The following is a 19,553-nucleotide window of genomic DNA, read 5'->3' on the forward strand; positions in this document are numbered from 1 at the left end:
AACATAAACAGTTCTATGCAGTGCTAGAGAGTACATGGTTTTACATGGTAAAAACAGGTCTTTAAGACATTTTCAAGTGCACCGCTAAAGGACAGTTCACGTTTGATTTGGTATGAATTTTATTTATTCATGGATTTAAAAACAAAAACAAACAAAAAAACAGACAAGTCTCATGATTATTAAAATGAGCTCATAAGTATCTCAGCTCCATCACTGTAGCCGAAGAGCGCATGATTACAGAGTAAAACACCATCCGTCATAATATTCCTGCTAAATGAAACACACAGAGACTGATGAATAAACTTCAGACACAACTGACCAGTCTGTGAACAATATTCTCAATAATCGCGATGATTCGAGGATAATTCCCTGAAACTAAAATGAGACGCATATCTCTGATGTGTAACCGAGCTCAGTTTTCCAGGAAATCCTGGCGTCTGACATCCTGTGTACACGACTGACATATGAATCATTAAAACATGAAAACGCTAAGAGGAAACAAAACGCCTCCAGGAACCTTCAGCTTTATTAAGATGGTTATCTGGCGAATGCCAAAATACATATTGCATACAATTCATAAATTATTATTCTTATTATTTCTCCTCCTCGTGTATACACACACTGGCTCTATCTCCCTAAACGGAAACCATCTAAAGAGCTTCGACATCTGATATCCAGATATTGCATGTAAAACTGTATTAGCAGTGTTCAAACAACTCTATACCTGAGGGAATCAAAGACTGATAAGATATAGTACAAAGTAATCTTGCTTTAAAAATAAAAAGGCATCACATACTCTTGACTTTTTTGCAGAGGATCTGAATGGCCAGCAGGTGGCGCCACTCCATTTCATGTGATTTGGTCAGATTTGCTTGATGTTTTTGCTTCACTTGTCATTTAAAAGGCTTAAGAAATTACACTGTTTGTGATTTGTAAAGACTAACAAAAGAGCCACACGAAACCCAGATAGCGCACATATGCTTTTTTCTGTCCTGTTTAGACTTTTATCATCTGTAGTACACTACGGGTCAGATGTTGGGAATAATTATGATTTTAATGTCTCTTCTGCTCACCAAGCCTGCATTTCTTTGATTAAAAATACAGTAAAAGCAGTAAAAATTTGTAAATAATTTTACAATTTAAAGTAACTGTTATATAGGTGAATATATTGTAAAATGTAATTTATTCCTATTATCAAAGCTTAATTTTTATCAGCATTACTGCAGAAATCATTCTAATCATCAGTCATTATTATTTATTTAATGGTACTCAATAATTTTTTTTGTTTCAGGATTCTTTGATGACATTTGTAACATTATGAATGTTTTTACAATCTCCTTGCTGAATAAAACTATATATATATTTTAATGATTTCTGAAGATCATGTGACACTGAAGACTGGAGGAATGCTGCTGAAAATACAGATGTGAATAACAGAAATAATTTACACTTTAACACAGATTCACACAGAAAACAGTTCTTTTAAATTGTAAAAATATTTAGAAATTTCACTGTTTTTACTGCATTTTTAATTAAATAAATGCAGCTTCCCTAAGCAGAAGACTTCTATCTAAATCGGAATTATTTGCTAAAATGACATCCTTTTAATTTAAAATTAATTTATGCATAAATATCACATTTAAAGCAACATACGTGCGCTATCTGGGAAGCACATGCACATAAAACCACACATTCTTACCGTTAATGTTAGTGTTACTCTTAAGATCTACTGATATTCACCGAATTATAACCAGGAAATAGTCAAAGACAAAGTTGCAATGTCTATACTGTATATACCATAGTCTTATTCTATTACTATAAAATAAATGCCAATACTGTCATCTACACATGAATTATTAGAACCTTTAGCCAAATATAAGAGGAACTATGCAGAATCAGATAATATTTTTATACTACACCCAGAGTAGAAACTAAAGCCATACATTTATTATATTCCCATTCACATAGAGCTATGTCATCTGCTTTTAAACTGTATTATCCAATAGAGTACAGTACATAAAAGAAGTGCTATCAAGTATTAAAAACTAAAAAAGTAAAATGGCAAAAATTAAGACGTATAGGCCTACCCTTAATACGCAAGAAAAGCAGGCCCTTGAGGGCCCCGGTGAGTCTGACTCACAGCGCTGTCTCTTTAAGGTCATTCAGGTTTGGCAAACGTGAACGAAAATGGCGAGCGAAGCCGTTGGGGCCTGTTTTGGAGGTCAGCTGGTCAGGATACGGGTTTCCCTCGGGACGTCCCAGAGCGCTGGAGTGCCAGCCGGACTCCAGCCGGACTCCAGCCGAACGGCCCTTGTGCTGCATGGAGCCAAGGCCACGGGGCTCCACCAAACTCCCTCCGCCTGTAGAGGAGGGCAGGGGGTAGTGGAGATCTGCCGAGGTTTGGTTGGAGGACGAGGAGGAGGAGAGATGAAGAAGCTTTCGCAGAGACTTCAGAGGCTGAGAGAGAAACACTGCACTTTACTGAGGAGCACAACACATCAGACACTCCACAGCACCACTTACTTTTAGATATTGATTTAAAGCATAGTTTATAAAAACCAACTCTTTTTAAAGAAATAAATATTCTTTAAATTTTATACTATTTATAATAATGGAATATAATGCATAATTTATAAAAATCAAAAACGGATTTTTTTTTAATAGAATTTAAATATTTTTCATATTTTCACAATTTAAAGCATCATTTATACAAACCAAAAACGGAATCTTTTTATATAATTAAACTATTATTTATATTTTATACAATTTATTTATATGAAATTCAAAGCATAATTTATAAAAATCAATAACTATCTTTTTATAAAAATGTTTTATATACTGTATATTTGACAATTATTTGTATGTAATTTAAAGCATAATTTATGAAAATCTGAAACAGAATTCTTTTTATAATTATTATTTTTAAATATCTTATGCTTTTTATATTTATGTAATTTAAAGCATCATTTATACAAATCAAAAACTGAATCTTTTTATATAATTAAAATATTATTTATATTTTATACAATTTATTTATATGAAATTTAATACAGGATTTAAAAAATAAAAAAGATGTTTTTATATAAGTTATATATTTATATAATTAACATTATATATAATTTAGTGCATTATACATAAAAAAATGTAACAGAATATTTTAATATATAACATTTATTAATATTTCATATATATCATTTATTTATATGCATTTTAATGCATTATTTCTAAAAATCCCAAACTGACTCTTGATTATATAACATATGAACTGTAACCACACAAGTGCACTATTAATAAACCCTATAATGCATTATTTATGTGTAGGTTTTTTATTCCTGCATTTGAAATGATTTCAACAATTCCAGGTTTTATTTCAAACCTTAAATACACTTTAATATTATATATAATGTGTTATAATAAAGTAACAATTAAATTATGCAAATTATATGGTTTGTTAAGATCGGACGATATTTGTCTGAGATGCAACTATTTGAAAAAAATCTAAATACTGAGAAAATCATAAATGAATTGTCCAAATGAAGTTCTTAGCAATGCATATTACTAATCAAAAATTACGTTTTGATATATTTACGGTAGGAAATTTACAAAATATCTTCATGGAACATGATCTTTACTTAATATCCTAATGATTTTTGGCATAAAAGAAAAATCGATCATTTTGACCCATGCATTGAATTTTTGTCTATTGCTACAAATACACCCCAGAGACTGAAGACGTGTGTGTACCTGTGAGTGTGTATGATGCCCTCGCTCTCTCTCTTCGGGCCAGTCTCGCTCTCGCTCTGGCTCTCGCTCTGGCTCTCGCTCCTGATCCTGGTCTCGGTCGCGGCTGCGCTCTCGGTCTCGGCTGCGGGTGCGATGTCTGCTGCTCTGGTGTGTGTAGGAGCGAGACGATTTCTGCATCCGCGTCTGATCCGGCCCCTCACTCTGAGCCTGACCAATCACACGCAGCACAGAGCTGTCAATCACCTCCACATATCATAAGATTCAAATTCTGCACAGGCAAACCACAGGATGCAAATATGGGTGGAGCCATTCTAATGACATGATGACATCACAGATCTTACGATCTTATGGTTTTAGCTTGTTAGTCAACAATAATAAACTCATCAACCTACCAGAGAAAAATAACTATATATATATATATATATATGTGTGTGTGTGTGTGTGTGTGAGTGTTTTTCTATTTAGTATTTTTTATTTATTTATTTATTTTAGTACTTCAAATGAATCTAAACAAAAATTAACAGAAGTAATTTTATTTGATTTCAGTTAATGTATTTTCAAGAAACAACAACATACATATATATATATATATATATATATATATATATATATATATATATATATATATAAGCTATCATCTAACTTCAATAGAATATAATAATTTAGGCCTTTTATGGTTGTTTTTGGTGATTTCTGGACACAATAGAGTGAGTTATGAAAAGTTTTCTAAATACTTGCTGTGTTTCACAGAAAAATATCTGCAGATGTGTGCAAAAGTGTAATATATAATTTCATAATGACAAGTGTTCATTAAACTGTGACAGTACGGCTAGAGTCGGGTGACTGGGCTGCGTTTAGACTACACTAGCCACACACACACACACACACTCACGGTTTGTGACTTCTTCTTCTTCTTGATGGTTCTGAAGAAGCCCTGTTTCTCCTTCTCTTTGGAGGGCTCCTGCGTCTCTGACCCCGTCCTCATCAAACAAGACACACTTCATAAAACTCATGCTTATATTCTGACAGGGTTAGCATTCATATTCTGTTATATTATTAATATGTTTCGTTTTTTATCAATAGTTTTATTTTTAATATATATTTTTTTAATTTTCTGTTAATTTTAGTTTTCTCATTTTTTAAAGTATTTCTACATAGTTTAGTTAATTTTTTATTTCAATTTTAGTTATTTAGTTCTTCGTGATAAAATACTCAAAATTATATATATATATATTTATATATATTTATATATTTATTTATTTATTTTTATTTATTTTTTTCAATTAACGTTTTATTTCAAGGACAGATTTTTTTTAAAATGGTTTTAGCTTTAATTAAAAAAAATTACTGGTCAACCTCCTTGAGAAATTGTAATTCAATAAAAAACAATTAAATATTAATTAAGGTTTATAATTAATTATAAAAATAATGATAAATATTTTATGATTTAATTTTTCGATGATTTTCAAGGAATAATTAACATTTGAATTTTAAACCCTTTTATTTAGTATTCAGACCCATTTCCTGTTTCTCACTTCCTGTTTGGCTGTCAAAGCATTTGACAGAAATGAATTTGAAAAGCTTTTATTGCAACGTGGCTAATAAAATAAATGATTCGTGATTGACCTGTTTCATGTTATCACAAGGTTTGGTTTAAATTACACTTGAGTGGAGCCAAATAATAGTTGCACATATTACAGTATTTACAGTAGGAGTGTGTTGTGCATCATGCTCACCACGGGTCGTATGTGGGTTGGTGTATGTTATGACTACTGTCCATCGTGACCCCTGAACTCTCGTGGAATGAGTTATCGGGTCTGGGAGATGGCACTGGTCCAAACAGAAAAACATCAACATATTAATGAGATCAATCAGGGTTGAGGAAATAAAAATCAAATAAATTATAAATCAAAAAAGTAAATTAAGAAAATAATTCCTGTATTACTGTGACATGTTATTTTATTTTTATTTACAAATAACAATGCTTTAGTAGCTTGTAACTTGAAACATTTCTTGTACTGTAGCTTGTCACGTCCAACACTGTCTATAACATTTGTTAAAATCAGAAGCAAGTGTGAGATGACTGACCCCTGTAGAAGCTCCCGACCCGTCGTGGAACCGAGTCGCTGTACATCATGCGGTTCTCTTTAGCCGATCCGCTGTCGTCTGCGAGCTGCTCATGATAAACGCCTCCCTGCAGCATCAACATTTGTCACAAACATGTTATCCTGAAAAGTGCTGAAAGAAACACTGAGGACATTATTAATCATGAACATCGATAATTTCCCCTGTGCGTAAACTCCAAACAAAAGGAAACACAACTCAAATGCCTCGTTCTGAATGAGAGAGCAAAGCAAACAGAAAAATGGGCAGCAGGAACAGGAGTATGAAGAGAAGGAGGTGTAGGTACAGTGAAAGAGAGGGAAAGCAGGATGGTGCGGACCTCGCTTTTTTGCCGTGGCCCGTGAAAGGCAGCAGTGTTGTCCCGTGTGGACTCCCGGATTAAAGGTCGTGTGTGACTGACCTCTGCAGCAGCGGGGTCACTCTGTTTATGGAGAGATGAGAGCAGGTGAAGCACAAAGCGCCCGGCACACATTTATATAAACACCCTACAAATACAACATCTGTTATAAACCCTAGTGAGACGCCTACCTAGACATAATACACAGATAGAGTGACAGAACGACAGAAGAATACACAGACAGACAGACAGACAGACAGACAGACAGACAGACAGACAGACAGACAGATAGATAGATAGATAGATAGATAGATAGATAGATAGATAGATAGATAGATAGATAGATAGATAGATAGACAGATAAAACGAAAGACAGACAGATAAAACGACAGACAGATAAAACAGACAGACAGACAGACAGACAGATAGATGGAAGGACGGACAGAGAGACAGAAATATAGATGGACGGATAGTAAGACAGACAGACAGATAAAACGACAGACAGACAGACAGATAAAACGACAGATAGACAGACAGATAAAACAGATAGACAGACAGACAGATAGACAGATAAAATGACAGACGGACAGATAAAACAACAGGCGGACAGATTGATAGATAGACAGACAGACGGACGGACGGAGAGACAGACATACAGACGGACAGATAGACAGACAGACAGACAGATAGATAGATAGACAGACGGACAGATAAAATGACAGACAGACAGAGAGACAGACAGACAGACAGACAGATAAAACGACAGACAGACAGACAGAGAGATAGACAGATAGATAGATAGACAGACAGACAGTTATACAGACGGACAGATAGACAGACAGACAGATAGACAGACAGACAGATAAAACAACATAAAGACAGACAGATATATAGATAGAATGACAGACAGACAGATAAAACGAAAGACATAATTACTGACAGACAGACTGAGAGAGAGAGATAGAAAGATAAACCGACAGACAGATAGATAAAATAACAGACAGATTGACAGACAAGACAGATAGAACAACAGACAGATATATAGACAGACAGGCAGACAGACAGAGAGACAGACAGATAGATAAAACGACATACAGACAGATATATAGATAGAATGACAGACAGATAAAACGAAAGACATGATGACAGACAGACAGAGAGAGAGATAGATAGAAAGATAAACCGACAGACAGACAGATAGATAAACCGAAATACAGACAGGCAGAAAGATAGATAGAAAGATAAACAGACAGACAGACAGATAGATAAAACAAAAGACATATTGACAGACAAGACAGATAGAACAACAGACAGATATACAGACAGACAGACAGACAGACAGAGAGACAGACAGAGAGACAGACAGACAGACAGACAGACAGAGAGACAGACAGAGAGAGAGAGCGACAGACAGGCAGAAAGACAGAGAGACAGACAAACAGACAGAGAGACAGATAGACAGATAGACAGATCTTCTGTTGTATTTTTCAAGGTTGTGTGATTAGGGATGGAGCTAAACTTTGCAGGACAAGTCCTTCAGGACCAGAGTTGACCATTCCTGATCCAGACCCAACATTGGACCAAATCTACACACTTCACAAATGCTCACAGGCATCAGAAAGCACGCCGCAATGCTCTGTGCTGGTAAATCACTAAAAGAAGTGAAAGAGGTTTGGACTAACCCTAATATCGTCTAATCCTGCGTCCCGTGGCACAGCGCTGCCCATGTGTCTCGGCAGGGTCCGATGCTGTAGCTGAGGGGTCAGGAGCTGTAGACTGCTGGCCCGAGTGGGCATCCCTTGTCCCACTGCCAATCCGCCGGCTTCACCTCCGTGGGGTCGCCCCCGTTCCCTCCGCACATACATGGAGTGCCTGTGTGGCCTCTGCTGGGAGGAAAATGGGCTGGTGTAGCCCACGCCATAGGGGAATTCATGGGGCGCCGAAAGAGACAGACCCCCTATGGGGTCGAGTGGATCGACAGGGTTTCCATCACTCTGCTGCTGGCTCTTTTGCCTGGATGAGGAGCGGCGGGTGGACGGCTCCATCGTGCTTCCATCGCGTTCCAGTTTGCTGCAACGCCCCACTGCGGGACTGTGTCCAGAACGCTCCCCGTGTTGCAGGGACGGGCTGCCTGGCGCCGGCAAGTTCAGATTCATGTTGAGGTCCAAGCAGCTGCTAGGGAAGTAACGTGGCGAGCCGGCGGGGTCATCTGGGTGCAGTCGCATGTCGCTGAGGTTGCTCACGGATTTGGCGTCACTAAGCACTCCGTGACTCTTGGACAAACTCAGATACGGGGACGTCCCCTTCCCACATGAAGATGATGACGCGGTGGAATCGCCATAACCGTGGCGGCTCTGTTTCTCCCGGTCCCCCGCCAACGTGCTGGTCTTCCCCTCCACAAAGGAATGGCGGTTCTGGGAGCGAGGCGTATTGGATTTTAGGTATTTGGCTCCCGGTCCGTCTGTCGGTTTACCGAAGTCAAAATCACCCGCTTTAGATTTGGCCTCTTTAGCATGCTGCAGGCTGGCCAGGTCTTTACCGCACGATGCAGAGCGGTTGAGCGGCTGAAAGGATTTAGGGTGCATCACAGGGCTCAGGCTGTTGGCAGATGGTACCGACCCATTCAGGAACACCTCGCTGCTGGACGGGTGGAGGTCTTCATGCCCATGACGGGGCAGACTGGAGCAGTCACGACTGTTTGAGCGATGGTGACTTGAACTCTTGACCACATGACCCCTAAAGACACAAATTTGTTTTAAGTATACACCATGTCTGTCTGTCTGTCTATAACTTTATCAATCTATTTATCTGTCCGTCCATCTATCCCTTTATCTATCTATCCATCCATCCATCTATCTGTCCGTCCATCCATCCATCCATCCATCTGTCTATATATCTATCACACTGCATCTGGCGCACATTATTTTTTGTATGTAATAATTGATAACCGACTAAATTTAGCAATATTTGCAGTATAGCACATTATGTTATATTCTGTATCCAATAATCCCAAACTCAAATTGACTTTATATTGAATTTCACTTGACTTTGATCTGCAGAATAATTAATCTAAATGAACACTCATTATTTGTTGCCAAAAGCTAAAAATTTTTTTCACAAAACTGGATAAAAAACGGGAAATCAACTATTCTCGAAATGTAAATTTAATCAGATCACATAACCACAATATAGTATACTAATTGAGACTTAACCACATATTTAGCCAGTATACAGTAAGTACCCTAGTTGTCCATTCCAAGCACTGGCCATCACTGTAACAATGACTCTCCTCAATCTGATTTCATTACTCCTCCTGACCTGCTGGGGGCGCTGTTGTCCATGAGCGGTTTCCTCTTGGAGGAGCGGGCGGGTGTGGGTGTGAGGGGGCCGGGTCGCTCCGTCAGGCGCTGAGTCTGGAAGGCGTGGTGGTTCAGACTCTGTTCAGTCAGATAGCGCTCATTCGGGTTCAACAGCAACAGGTTCTGAAAATACAAACCACAATGACATAGATAATCCTGGTTGACATTCTTATCGTATTTTTCGGATTATAAGTCGCACCTGAGTATAATTTGCATCAGTCCAAATATACGTCATGATGAGGAAAAAAACATATATAAGTCGCACTGGACTATAAGTCGCATTTATTTACAACCAAGAACCAAGAGAAAACATTACCGTCTACAGCCACGAGAGGGCGCTATATGTCTTCAGTGTAGACTACAGGAGCACTGAGCAGCATAGAGCGCCCTCTGGTGGCTGTAGACGGTAATGTTTTCTCTTTGTTCATTTCTCTAGGTTCATGTCAAATTAATTTTGATAAATAAGTCGCACCTGACTTTAAGTCGCAGGACCAGCCGAACTATGAAAAAAAAGTGCGACTTATAGTCCGGAAAATACGGTAATTGTTCCACCTCATTAAAACATTTCACAGTGGGGAAACATTTTTTTACAAGAGGATATTAAGCCTATTTTTACACTGTGACACTATTTTCTATGAATTACATTGTAGAACATAATTCATGATTATATACACAATTATGATCATTATTATTAAAATATATAATTATATTTATATTGCTTATATTATAATTATATTAGTATACTGTGCTGCACACAGAGATCTGGAGATCTGAGATCAGAGATCATCCAGTCTGAAAAAAAAATGGTCATAAAACTAAGCTTTGTTTTTTTTATGTAAAACACATATATTCTATATTTCATTTTTTATTTATTTTTGTGGTGAAACACGACTTGAAAATCATTTTTGACAGATTTCCTGAGATTCACCCAACAAACATCTATTAATATCACACTGGCGGAGGAAACAAGCTTTCACAAGCCCATCACACCGTTCACATTAATTACCACAATGGCCTACACTTCATTTACTGAGGATTTATTTCAGCCATGATTCATGCTTTAATAAAACGAAACGACTGAACGGACGGCTGTGTTGGAGTTTTCCAAAGGACACTTTCATGACAACAGCATCAGGATTATTAGCAGCAGGAGAGTCGCCGCTAGAGAAATAAAGAAATCACCTTACTGCAAATATAATTAGTGTACAATTATGGCGGTGATGATACGATGCCTTCACCTAATGAAACTGCGGAGCAGCTCCGCTAATCACTAACAAACAAAGCGTCACGCTGACTATTAAACTCACAAAGAGTAAAAAGACACACAAACAGGTGTAGTATGTAGGCTACATGAACTGATTCAGTCCTCAGATAAAGACTCATGAAGTGAAAGCAAATGGAAACCCCAGTGAACGAGTGCATGAGAAGAACGAAGCTCCATCTGCTGCTGCATTAGTCACACACACACACACACACCATAATAACAAACCTGCGTCACAGGTGAACTAAAGACAAGAGAAGGGAAGGTCAGACTCATTTAGATCTGTGTGTGGGACGGATGACAAACACAAAAACACTAATTAGTTTGATTATTTAATATTACATGCAGTTTTGAAACGTGAAGGTTACAGAAAAACTGACTAATGTCTCTCCTTCTCTCTCTATTCATAGCATTAGTACCATCCCATGTGATGAGCACACACACTCTACTCAGAATTATTACAATAGTACACACTGCACAGCTATGCACATGAGGACATATTACACACTGCTATGGTTTTATCTCAAGCAAGTATGGATCACTAAACTAATCAAAAACTCTAAATAGAACCTTCTACTTTATTATATTATATTATATTATATTATATTATATTATATTATATTATATTATATTATATTATATTATATTATATTATATTATATTATATTATATCATTTATGTTCATTGTAATTACATTTAATTGTAACTATATAAATCTATATAAAATAAACATTTATAATTTACACGTTTAACTACATTTTAGATTATTTTCATGTTTCATATATATTTTACTGTATTTATATTGTTTTTGATTTAGACATTTTTAAGTTTTATTTGTGATTTTAGATTATTTTTAATGTATTAATTATAATAATTATAATTATTTATATACATTTCTATAAATATTTATATATTCATATAAATATTTCATTGTTTATTAATAAAAAAAATTGTTTTACTTCTAGTATATGGTATATATTTTTTTAATTATTTTTATTTATCAAATGTTCTTATATTTATTTTGTTCCTAATATATAAAAAGTAGCAAATTAATTTATTTAATATCTTATAATATTTATTTTACATATTTTATTGTATTATATCTTTTATTAATAAAACATTATTTTAGTACTTTTTAATTATACTTCATATTTTTCAATTTAATTTGTATTTTTTTATTTTTGTGTATCATATGTTCTTAGATCAACTATTATAGAAAATATAAAAAGTAACAAATATATTTTGCTTTTATTTTCGAATTTATTTAAATTAGTTATTAGGTTTTTAAATATATATTTTATACTATTTAGTTTGATTTTATACTATGTTGTTATATTTATTTTATTAATTATAATTTAATTTAATTACATACAGACACATTATATTTATCCTTTTATTATTTGTAGTTATTTTTTACAATTTTTATCTTTTATATTCTATTTTTATAATCTTTTACTTAATGTTTAATAATGTTTTTCCAATTCAGGATGTCCTCAAATGGAAACGGTGTCAGATTTATCTCACTCCTGGGGACAATTTTGTCCTGAAACACACACACACCTCTTACCTTCATGAGGTCAAGCAGGACTGGACTAATGATTCCCAGATATCGTCTCTCCAGAGTCTGTGGATGGCTGACCGAGGGAAACTACACACAGATAACACGCGCTGATGAATCAATCACACTAAGAACATATGATGTACGGTTAACTGTTAATACTGCGCTATGATTTCAGATGGACAGAGAGACAGACAGCAGACAGACACAGAGACAAACACACACAGACAGACAGACAGAGAGACATACAAAGAGACAGACAGGCAGACAGACACACAGACTGAGAAACACACAGACAGACAGACAGAGACATACACACAGACAGAGAGACACAGACATACAGACAGACAGAGAGACAGACAGACAGAGACACACACATAAAGACGGACAGACAGAGAGACAGATAGACAGACAGACAAAGAGAGAGAGAGACACACACAGGCAGAAAGACAGACAGAGAGACACACACATAGACAGACAGATCAACAGACAGACAGAGAAACACAGAAAGACGGAGGACAGACAGAGAGAGACACAGACAGACAGACAGAGAGACACACAGACAGACAGACAGAGACATACAGACAGAAAGAGAGACACACACAAAGACAGAGGGACAGACAGACAGACGGACAGACAGAGAGACACACAGACAGACAAAAAGACAGAGAGACACACAGACAGATAGACAGAGAGACACAGAGAGAGAGAGACACACAGGCAGACCGACAGAGAGACAGACAAAGAGAGAGAGACACACACTGGCAGACATTTAGACAGACACACAGGCAGACAGAGACAGACAGAGGACAGACAGAGAGACACACAGACAGACAGACAGACACACAGACAGACATACGGACAGTCAGAGACACACACTCACACAGACAGACAGACAGAAAGAGAGACACACAGACAGACAGACAGAGAGACACACAGACAGACAGACAGAGACACACAGAGGACAGACAGAGGGACACACAGAAAGACAGACAGACAGACAGACAGAGAGACACACACACAGACAGACAGACAGACCGACAGACAGAGAGACACACAGACAGACGGAGGACAGACAGAGAGACACACAGACAGACAGACACACAGACAGACATACGGACAGAGAGAGAGACACACAGACAGACAGACAGAGACACACAGAGGACAGACAGAGGGACACACAGAAAGACAGACAGACAGACAGAGAGACACACACACAGACAGACAGACAGACCGACAGACAGAGAGACACACAGACAGACGGAGGACAGACAGAGAGACACACAGACAGACAGACACACAGACAGACATACGGACAGAGAGAGAGACACACAGACAGACAGACAGAGACACACAGAGGACAGACAGAGGGACACACAGAAAGACAGACAGACAGACAGAGAGACACACACACAGACAGACAGACAGACCGACAGACAGAGAGACACACAGACAGACGGAGGACAGACAGAGAGACACACAGACAGACAGACAGAGAGACACACAGACAGACAGACAGAGAGACACACAGACAGACAGAGAGACACACAGACAGAGAGACAGACAGACAGAGAGACACACAGACAGACGGAGGACAGACAGAGGGACACACAGACAGACAGACAGACAGACACACAGACAGAGAGACAGACTGACAGACAGACAGAGAGACACACAGACAGACGGAGGACAGACAGAGGGACACACAGACAGACAGACAGACCGACACACAGACAGACAAACAGACAGAAGGAGGACAGACAGAGAGACACACAGACAGGCAGACAGAGAGACACACAGACAGACGGAGGACAGACTGAGAGACACACAGACAGACAGACAGACAGACACACAGACAGACAGACTGAGAGACACACAGACAGACATACAGACAGACACACAGACAGACCGACAGACAGACAGAGAGACACACAGACAGAGAGACAGACTGAAAGACAGACAGACCGACACACAGACAGACAGACAGAGAGACACAGACAGACGGAGGACAGACTGAGAGACACACAGACAGACAGACAGACAGAGAGACAGACAGAGAGACACAGACAGACGGAGGACAGAGAGAAAGACACACAGACAGACTGACTGACTGACCCGTAGCCCGTGAAAGCGAGGGTTGTTATAAAAGAGCTTCATCTGTTCGGGCGGCAATGGTCCCAGGACCTTCTGGATGGTAAAGAGCTGGTCAATCTCACTCTCGCCTGGAAATAAAGGCTGACCGTCGCTCAGCTCGCCCAGAATACACCCCACTGACCACATGTCCACTGCCTTCCCGTACGGAGCCCTGACAGAGACACTGAAGATCAGTCGAGACTCAAGAACGAACACAAAGAGAATCAACTCTCATTCAGGGAATCAGTGAAACCTAACAGGAACATGATCAGGTCATATTTTGGCCCAAAATCCCCCCAAAACAATTATTAAATACAGGTATATATATATATATATATATATATATATATATATATATATATATATATATATATATATATATATATATATATATATATACCTTAATAATAGAATATACTTTTTTTTAGCAACATGAATATTTTATACAGTAAATGTAAATATAAACATGTAAATATTATGTGATGTTATGTTTATTAATTATATTAAATAATTAAAAATTTACATTATGTAATTCAATAAATGACATCTAATATATATCATTTATTTAAATTGTGTTTGTATTTTTAACTATATTGTCAATATCTATATAATTTTTTATCTTGTATATTCTCTAATTATATTAATAATATTAATGTTTATATGTAAACATATACTGTATATATTATAATTTATAATGTACTTATTTTATATTTATTTTAATAAATTTATTAACTATATTGTTTATATTTCTTAATTTGTTATGTTGTTTATATTCTCATAATACTTTTGTTTTATTATATCATTTTATTTTAATTAATTTATTGACTATATTGTTTATATTTCTTAATTTGTTATGTTGTTTTATATTCTCATAATACTTTTGTTTTATTATATCATGTTATTTTATTATATTTATTAAGACAGTTTGTAATTTCGTTTACATTCTAACATAGACAGATATATAATTATCAAGTAGGAATTAAAATAAAATGAAATATAATTATATAATATAATTGAAATATAATTCTTTTTTTTTTTCAAAATAAGTAAATTAATAAAAATAGTTGCCAAAAAATAAAAAATAAAAAATAAAAAAAAAACATGTAACGGTGATATGGATACACTCTCACCCCAGCAGCAGCTCCGGGGATCGATACCATCTGGTCGCCACATACTCGCTGTAGTTCACATCGGTGCTTTCAGAGAGATCTCGCGCAAAACCTGCCAGAGAAACACACTGGATCAGCATCAACCCCACATGAACAGGGCCAGAGTGAGCTGATTTAGCATGTCAAAGAAATAACTGAGACATAAACAGCATCTTATAGTTGATTTCCTGTCATATGTGATGATTCTAGGAGGCCAGAAGATGTGCATGTGTGAGTTTGCTTGCATTTCCCAATAAAAACAATATCAGAGTCTCCAGGAGAATGAAGAATAGACAGACAGAGCATCTTACAGTGAGACTAGAGAGAGAGAGAGAGAGAGAGAGAGAGAGAGACCACCTGCTGTCGCCTCCCTGAGTCAAACACACACACACGTTTGTTTTTGTGAAAAGTGGGGACATCCCATAGGTGTAATGGTTTTTATTCTGTAGAAACTGTATATTCTATGGCCCTTCACCAACCCTACACCTAACCCTAACCCTCACAGGAAACTTTGTGCATTTTTACTTTCTCAAAAAAACTCATTCTGTATGATTTATAAGTGTTTTGAAAAATGGGGACATGGGTTATGTCCTCATAAGTCACCCTCTCCTTGTAATACCTGTGTCATACCCATGACATTATACACACACACACACACACACACACACACTTGAGTCTAATACAGGACAGTTATGAGATTTAGGATTTGCTCTGCCCACATCATTTGCATATAGTGTGGGCGTGGCCTGTGATGCGCATTGGTCAATCCAGACAGAAGCTCAGAGATTGGTGCTTCATGATCACATGATCACAGAACCTCACCGAAGTCGCAGAGTTTGAGCACGTCGTCGGAGCTGATGAGCAGATTCTCCGGCTTGATATCTAGAAAGAGAGACAGAGAGACAGATCTATCCATCATGCATCTAGTGGACAATAACTATATTAAACAATATCATTAAAATATATTAGGATCAAATAAAAATCTATATTTTAATTAAATTTATTAAATGTATTTTATTACAGGTGGTCTTGCACTTCATTTGAGAATGATATATAATTACAATATAATGTATTCTTTTTATTTTATCAAATATAATTATTAATATTATAATTAATGATACAGTATGTTGTTTTCATTACAGATGGCCTTGCACCACTGTGGACAATGATTAAAATTCAATAATTTAATTAAAATATATAATTTGTAAATATTTTATTAGAATATAATTAATTTGGTTACAGGTGGACTTGCAGCTCTGTGGACAATAATTAAAAGTAAGAATATCTTTCTGACCTCGTAGCCAGTAACAGCCAGCGGCCTCAGGTTCTTTTTAATGTATTTAATTCTCTCGTTAACCCACGTGATTCAGATTGTACTGTGCCATCTTTAATGTTATGTGAAAACTTTCTGAAACACTTTATGGACAAAATTGCTGGTCTCAGTTTTCCACCCTTTACAGTTATCAGTAACTCCCCCGGTTTTTCTTTTTGCCCAGCTGTCTTTCAGCAGTTTGAGCCGGTTACATTCTCCTATCTTTTTGACATAGTTAAACAGCTACGTCCTACGACCTGCCCCCTTGACAGTATTCCTGCACGTTTAGTTAAAGATGTCTTTGACACTGTTGGGCAAAGCATTGTATCTTTGGTCAATACATCTCTCAGCTCAGGGTGTGTACCATCTGTTTTTAAACATGCCATTGTACAACCACTACTGAAAAAGAATAACTTGGATCCTTCCAATTTGTCAAATTTTAGACCTATATCTAAACTCCCCTTTTTATCGAAAGTCTTGGAGAGAGTTGTTTTTAATCAACTTCAGTCATTTATTGATGAATTTAGTATATATGAAAATTTTCAGTCTGGTTTTAAGCCCCGTCACAGTACAGAAACTGCTCTTTTAAGAGTTTCTAATGATCTTCTTTTAACTGTGGACTCTAGTAACTATGCTGTTTTAGTCCTTTTGGATTTTACTGCGGCCTTTGATACGGTCAATCATTCTATTCTTTTATCTAGACTTGAACACTGTGTCGGTATTAAGGGCATAGCCCTTAAATGGTTTCAGTCATATTTGACAGACAGAAGTTTTTCTGTTCACCTTGGTGAATTTTCATCATCTGCCCACCCTCTTTTTTGTGGCGTCCCTCAAGGGTCAGTATTGGGCCCTATGTTGTTTTCTTTGTATATGCTGCCCTTGGGGTATATTTTTAGAAAGCACAATATCAATTTTCACTGTTATGCAGATGATGTACAGATTTATTTGCCTGTCAATACTAATAACAAAGCTTCGTTTCTTTCATTACTGAATTGCCTGAAAGATTTAAAAATATGGTTGGATCAGAACTTTCTTTGTCTTAATGAAAATAAGACTGAGATTGTTGTGTTTGGTCGTCCTGGGGATTTAAGTGCTTGTGTAGATGCACTTGGTAATTTAGGGTTATTTGTTCGTCCATTTACCAAGAATCTCGGTGTGATTTTTGACAGTGCTTTTAAATTTGAAAAACAGATTAGTTCTGTTGTAAAAGCCAGTTTCTTTCAACTAAGACTGTTAGCTAAAGTCAAGCCCTACCTGCCACGTAAGGAGTTTGAAAGTGTAATTCATGCTTTTATAACATCTAGACTAGACTACTGTAACTCTTTATATGTTGGTCTGGATAAGTCATCTCTTCAACGCTTACAGTTAGTCCAAAATGCAGCAGCTCGGCTTTTGACTGGGACTAAAAAGTATGAGCACATTAGCCCTGTCCTAGCTTCACTACACTGGCTTCCTGTCCGCTTCAGGATTGATTTCAAGATTTTATTGTTTGTTTTTAAGATCTTAAATGGGTTGGCGCCTGCGTATTTATCAGAGCTTTTACATGTCCATGCCCCCGTTAAAGCATTGAGGTCATCCAGTCAGGTGCTCCTCAGTGTTCCAAGAACTAAGTTAAAAAATAAAGGTGACCGGGCTTTTTCAGTGGTGGCACCTAATTTGTGGAATAGTTTACCTGTACACATAAGAACTGCTCAGACTGTTGGAATTTTTAAGTCATTTCTTAAGACACACTTGTATTCCTTGGCTTTTATATCAAGCTGAGCTGTGACATTGGTATGTTTTTACTGTATTTGTTTTATTTGTATGTGACTCTCTAGTTTTCTTTTCTAGACATTGTTAAGCACTTTGGTCAACCATGGTTGTTTTTAAATGTGCTATATAAATAAACTGAACTGAACTGAAATTGAATTAAAATATAATATCTTATTTTATTGATGATTACAATGAAATAATATCATTAAAATATAATTTATTAAACATTTTAAATATATATTTTATAACAGATGGACTTGCATCTCTGTGAACAAAAATTAAAAGTAAGAAATTTAATTAGAATATATTGTTTTATTTTATTGATGATTACAATGAAATAATATCATTAAAATATAATTTATTAAAAATTTTAAATATATATTTTATAACAGATGGACTTGCATCTCTGTGAACAAAAATTAAAAGTAAGAAATTTAATTAGAATATATTGTTTTATTTTATTGATGATTACAATGAAATAATATAATTAAAATATAACTATTATTTTTTTAATTTTATTAAAAATGTAAAAATATATTTTAGCACAGGTGGACTGGCAGCTCTGTGGACAATAATTATAAGTAAGAAATTTAATTAGAATATGTTTTTTTATTATTTTTGATGATTACAATTAAATAATAGCATTAAAAATAATTTATACATTTTTTTATTTTATTAAAAATTAAAAATATATTTTATTACAAGTGGACTTGCACTTCTGGGGACAATAATTAAAAGTAAGAAATTTAAATAAAAAAAATATATATTTTTTTTGATGATTAAAATTAAATAATATAATTAAAATATAATTTATTTAAATTTAAA

At 36.0% G+C, this 19,553-nt stretch overlaps 1 protein-coding gene across 4 annotated transcripts in view; it reads right to left on the bottom strand.

Annotated features, from left to right (window-relative positions):
* Nucleotides 1–101: 101 nt before the first annotated feature.
* Nucleotides 102–19,553, bottom strand: part of LOC127944459 (cyclin-dependent kinase-like 5) — a 39,198-nt gene continuing 19,746 nt past the window's right edge. For 3 of the 4 annotated variants that reach the window (XM_052540388.1, XM_052540389.1, XM_052540391.1), the window contains 12 exons: nucleotides 16,487–16,546; nucleotides 15,647–15,737; nucleotides 14,499–14,688; nucleotides 12,393–12,473; nucleotides 9,524–9,687; nucleotides 7,888–8,941; nucleotides 6,188–6,289; nucleotides 5,833–5,938; nucleotides 5,481–5,574; nucleotides 4,637–4,724; nucleotides 3,745–3,951; nucleotides 102–2,457 (listed from right to left, as the gene is read on the bottom strand). In XM_052540388.1, the coding sequence (XP_052396348.1) occupies nucleotides 2,137–2,457; nucleotides 3,745–3,951; nucleotides 4,637–4,724; nucleotides 5,481–5,574; nucleotides 5,833–5,938; nucleotides 6,188–6,289; nucleotides 7,888–8,941; nucleotides 9,524–9,687; nucleotides 12,393–12,473; nucleotides 14,499–14,688; nucleotides 15,647–15,737; nucleotides 16,487–16,546 (2,558 nt within the window). In that variant the 3' untranslated portion in view covers nucleotides 102–2,136. The remainder of the gene's footprint in view (nucleotides 2,458–3,744; nucleotides 3,952–4,636; nucleotides 4,725–5,480; nucleotides 5,575–5,832; nucleotides 5,939–6,187; nucleotides 6,290–7,887; nucleotides 8,942–9,523; nucleotides 9,688–12,392; nucleotides 12,474–14,498; nucleotides 14,689–15,646; nucleotides 15,738–16,486; nucleotides 16,547–19,553) is intronic. The other variant, XM_052540390.1, reaches the window with a different exon arrangement.

The sequence above is a fragment of the Carassius gibelio genome, chromosome A23 (genome assembly GCF_023724105.1).
Source record: "Carassius gibelio isolate Cgi1373 ecotype wild population from Czech Republic chromosome A23, carGib1.2-hapl.c, whole genome shotgun sequence".
NCBI lineage: Eukaryota > Metazoa > Chordata > Actinopteri > Cypriniformes > Cyprinidae > Carassius > Carassius gibelio.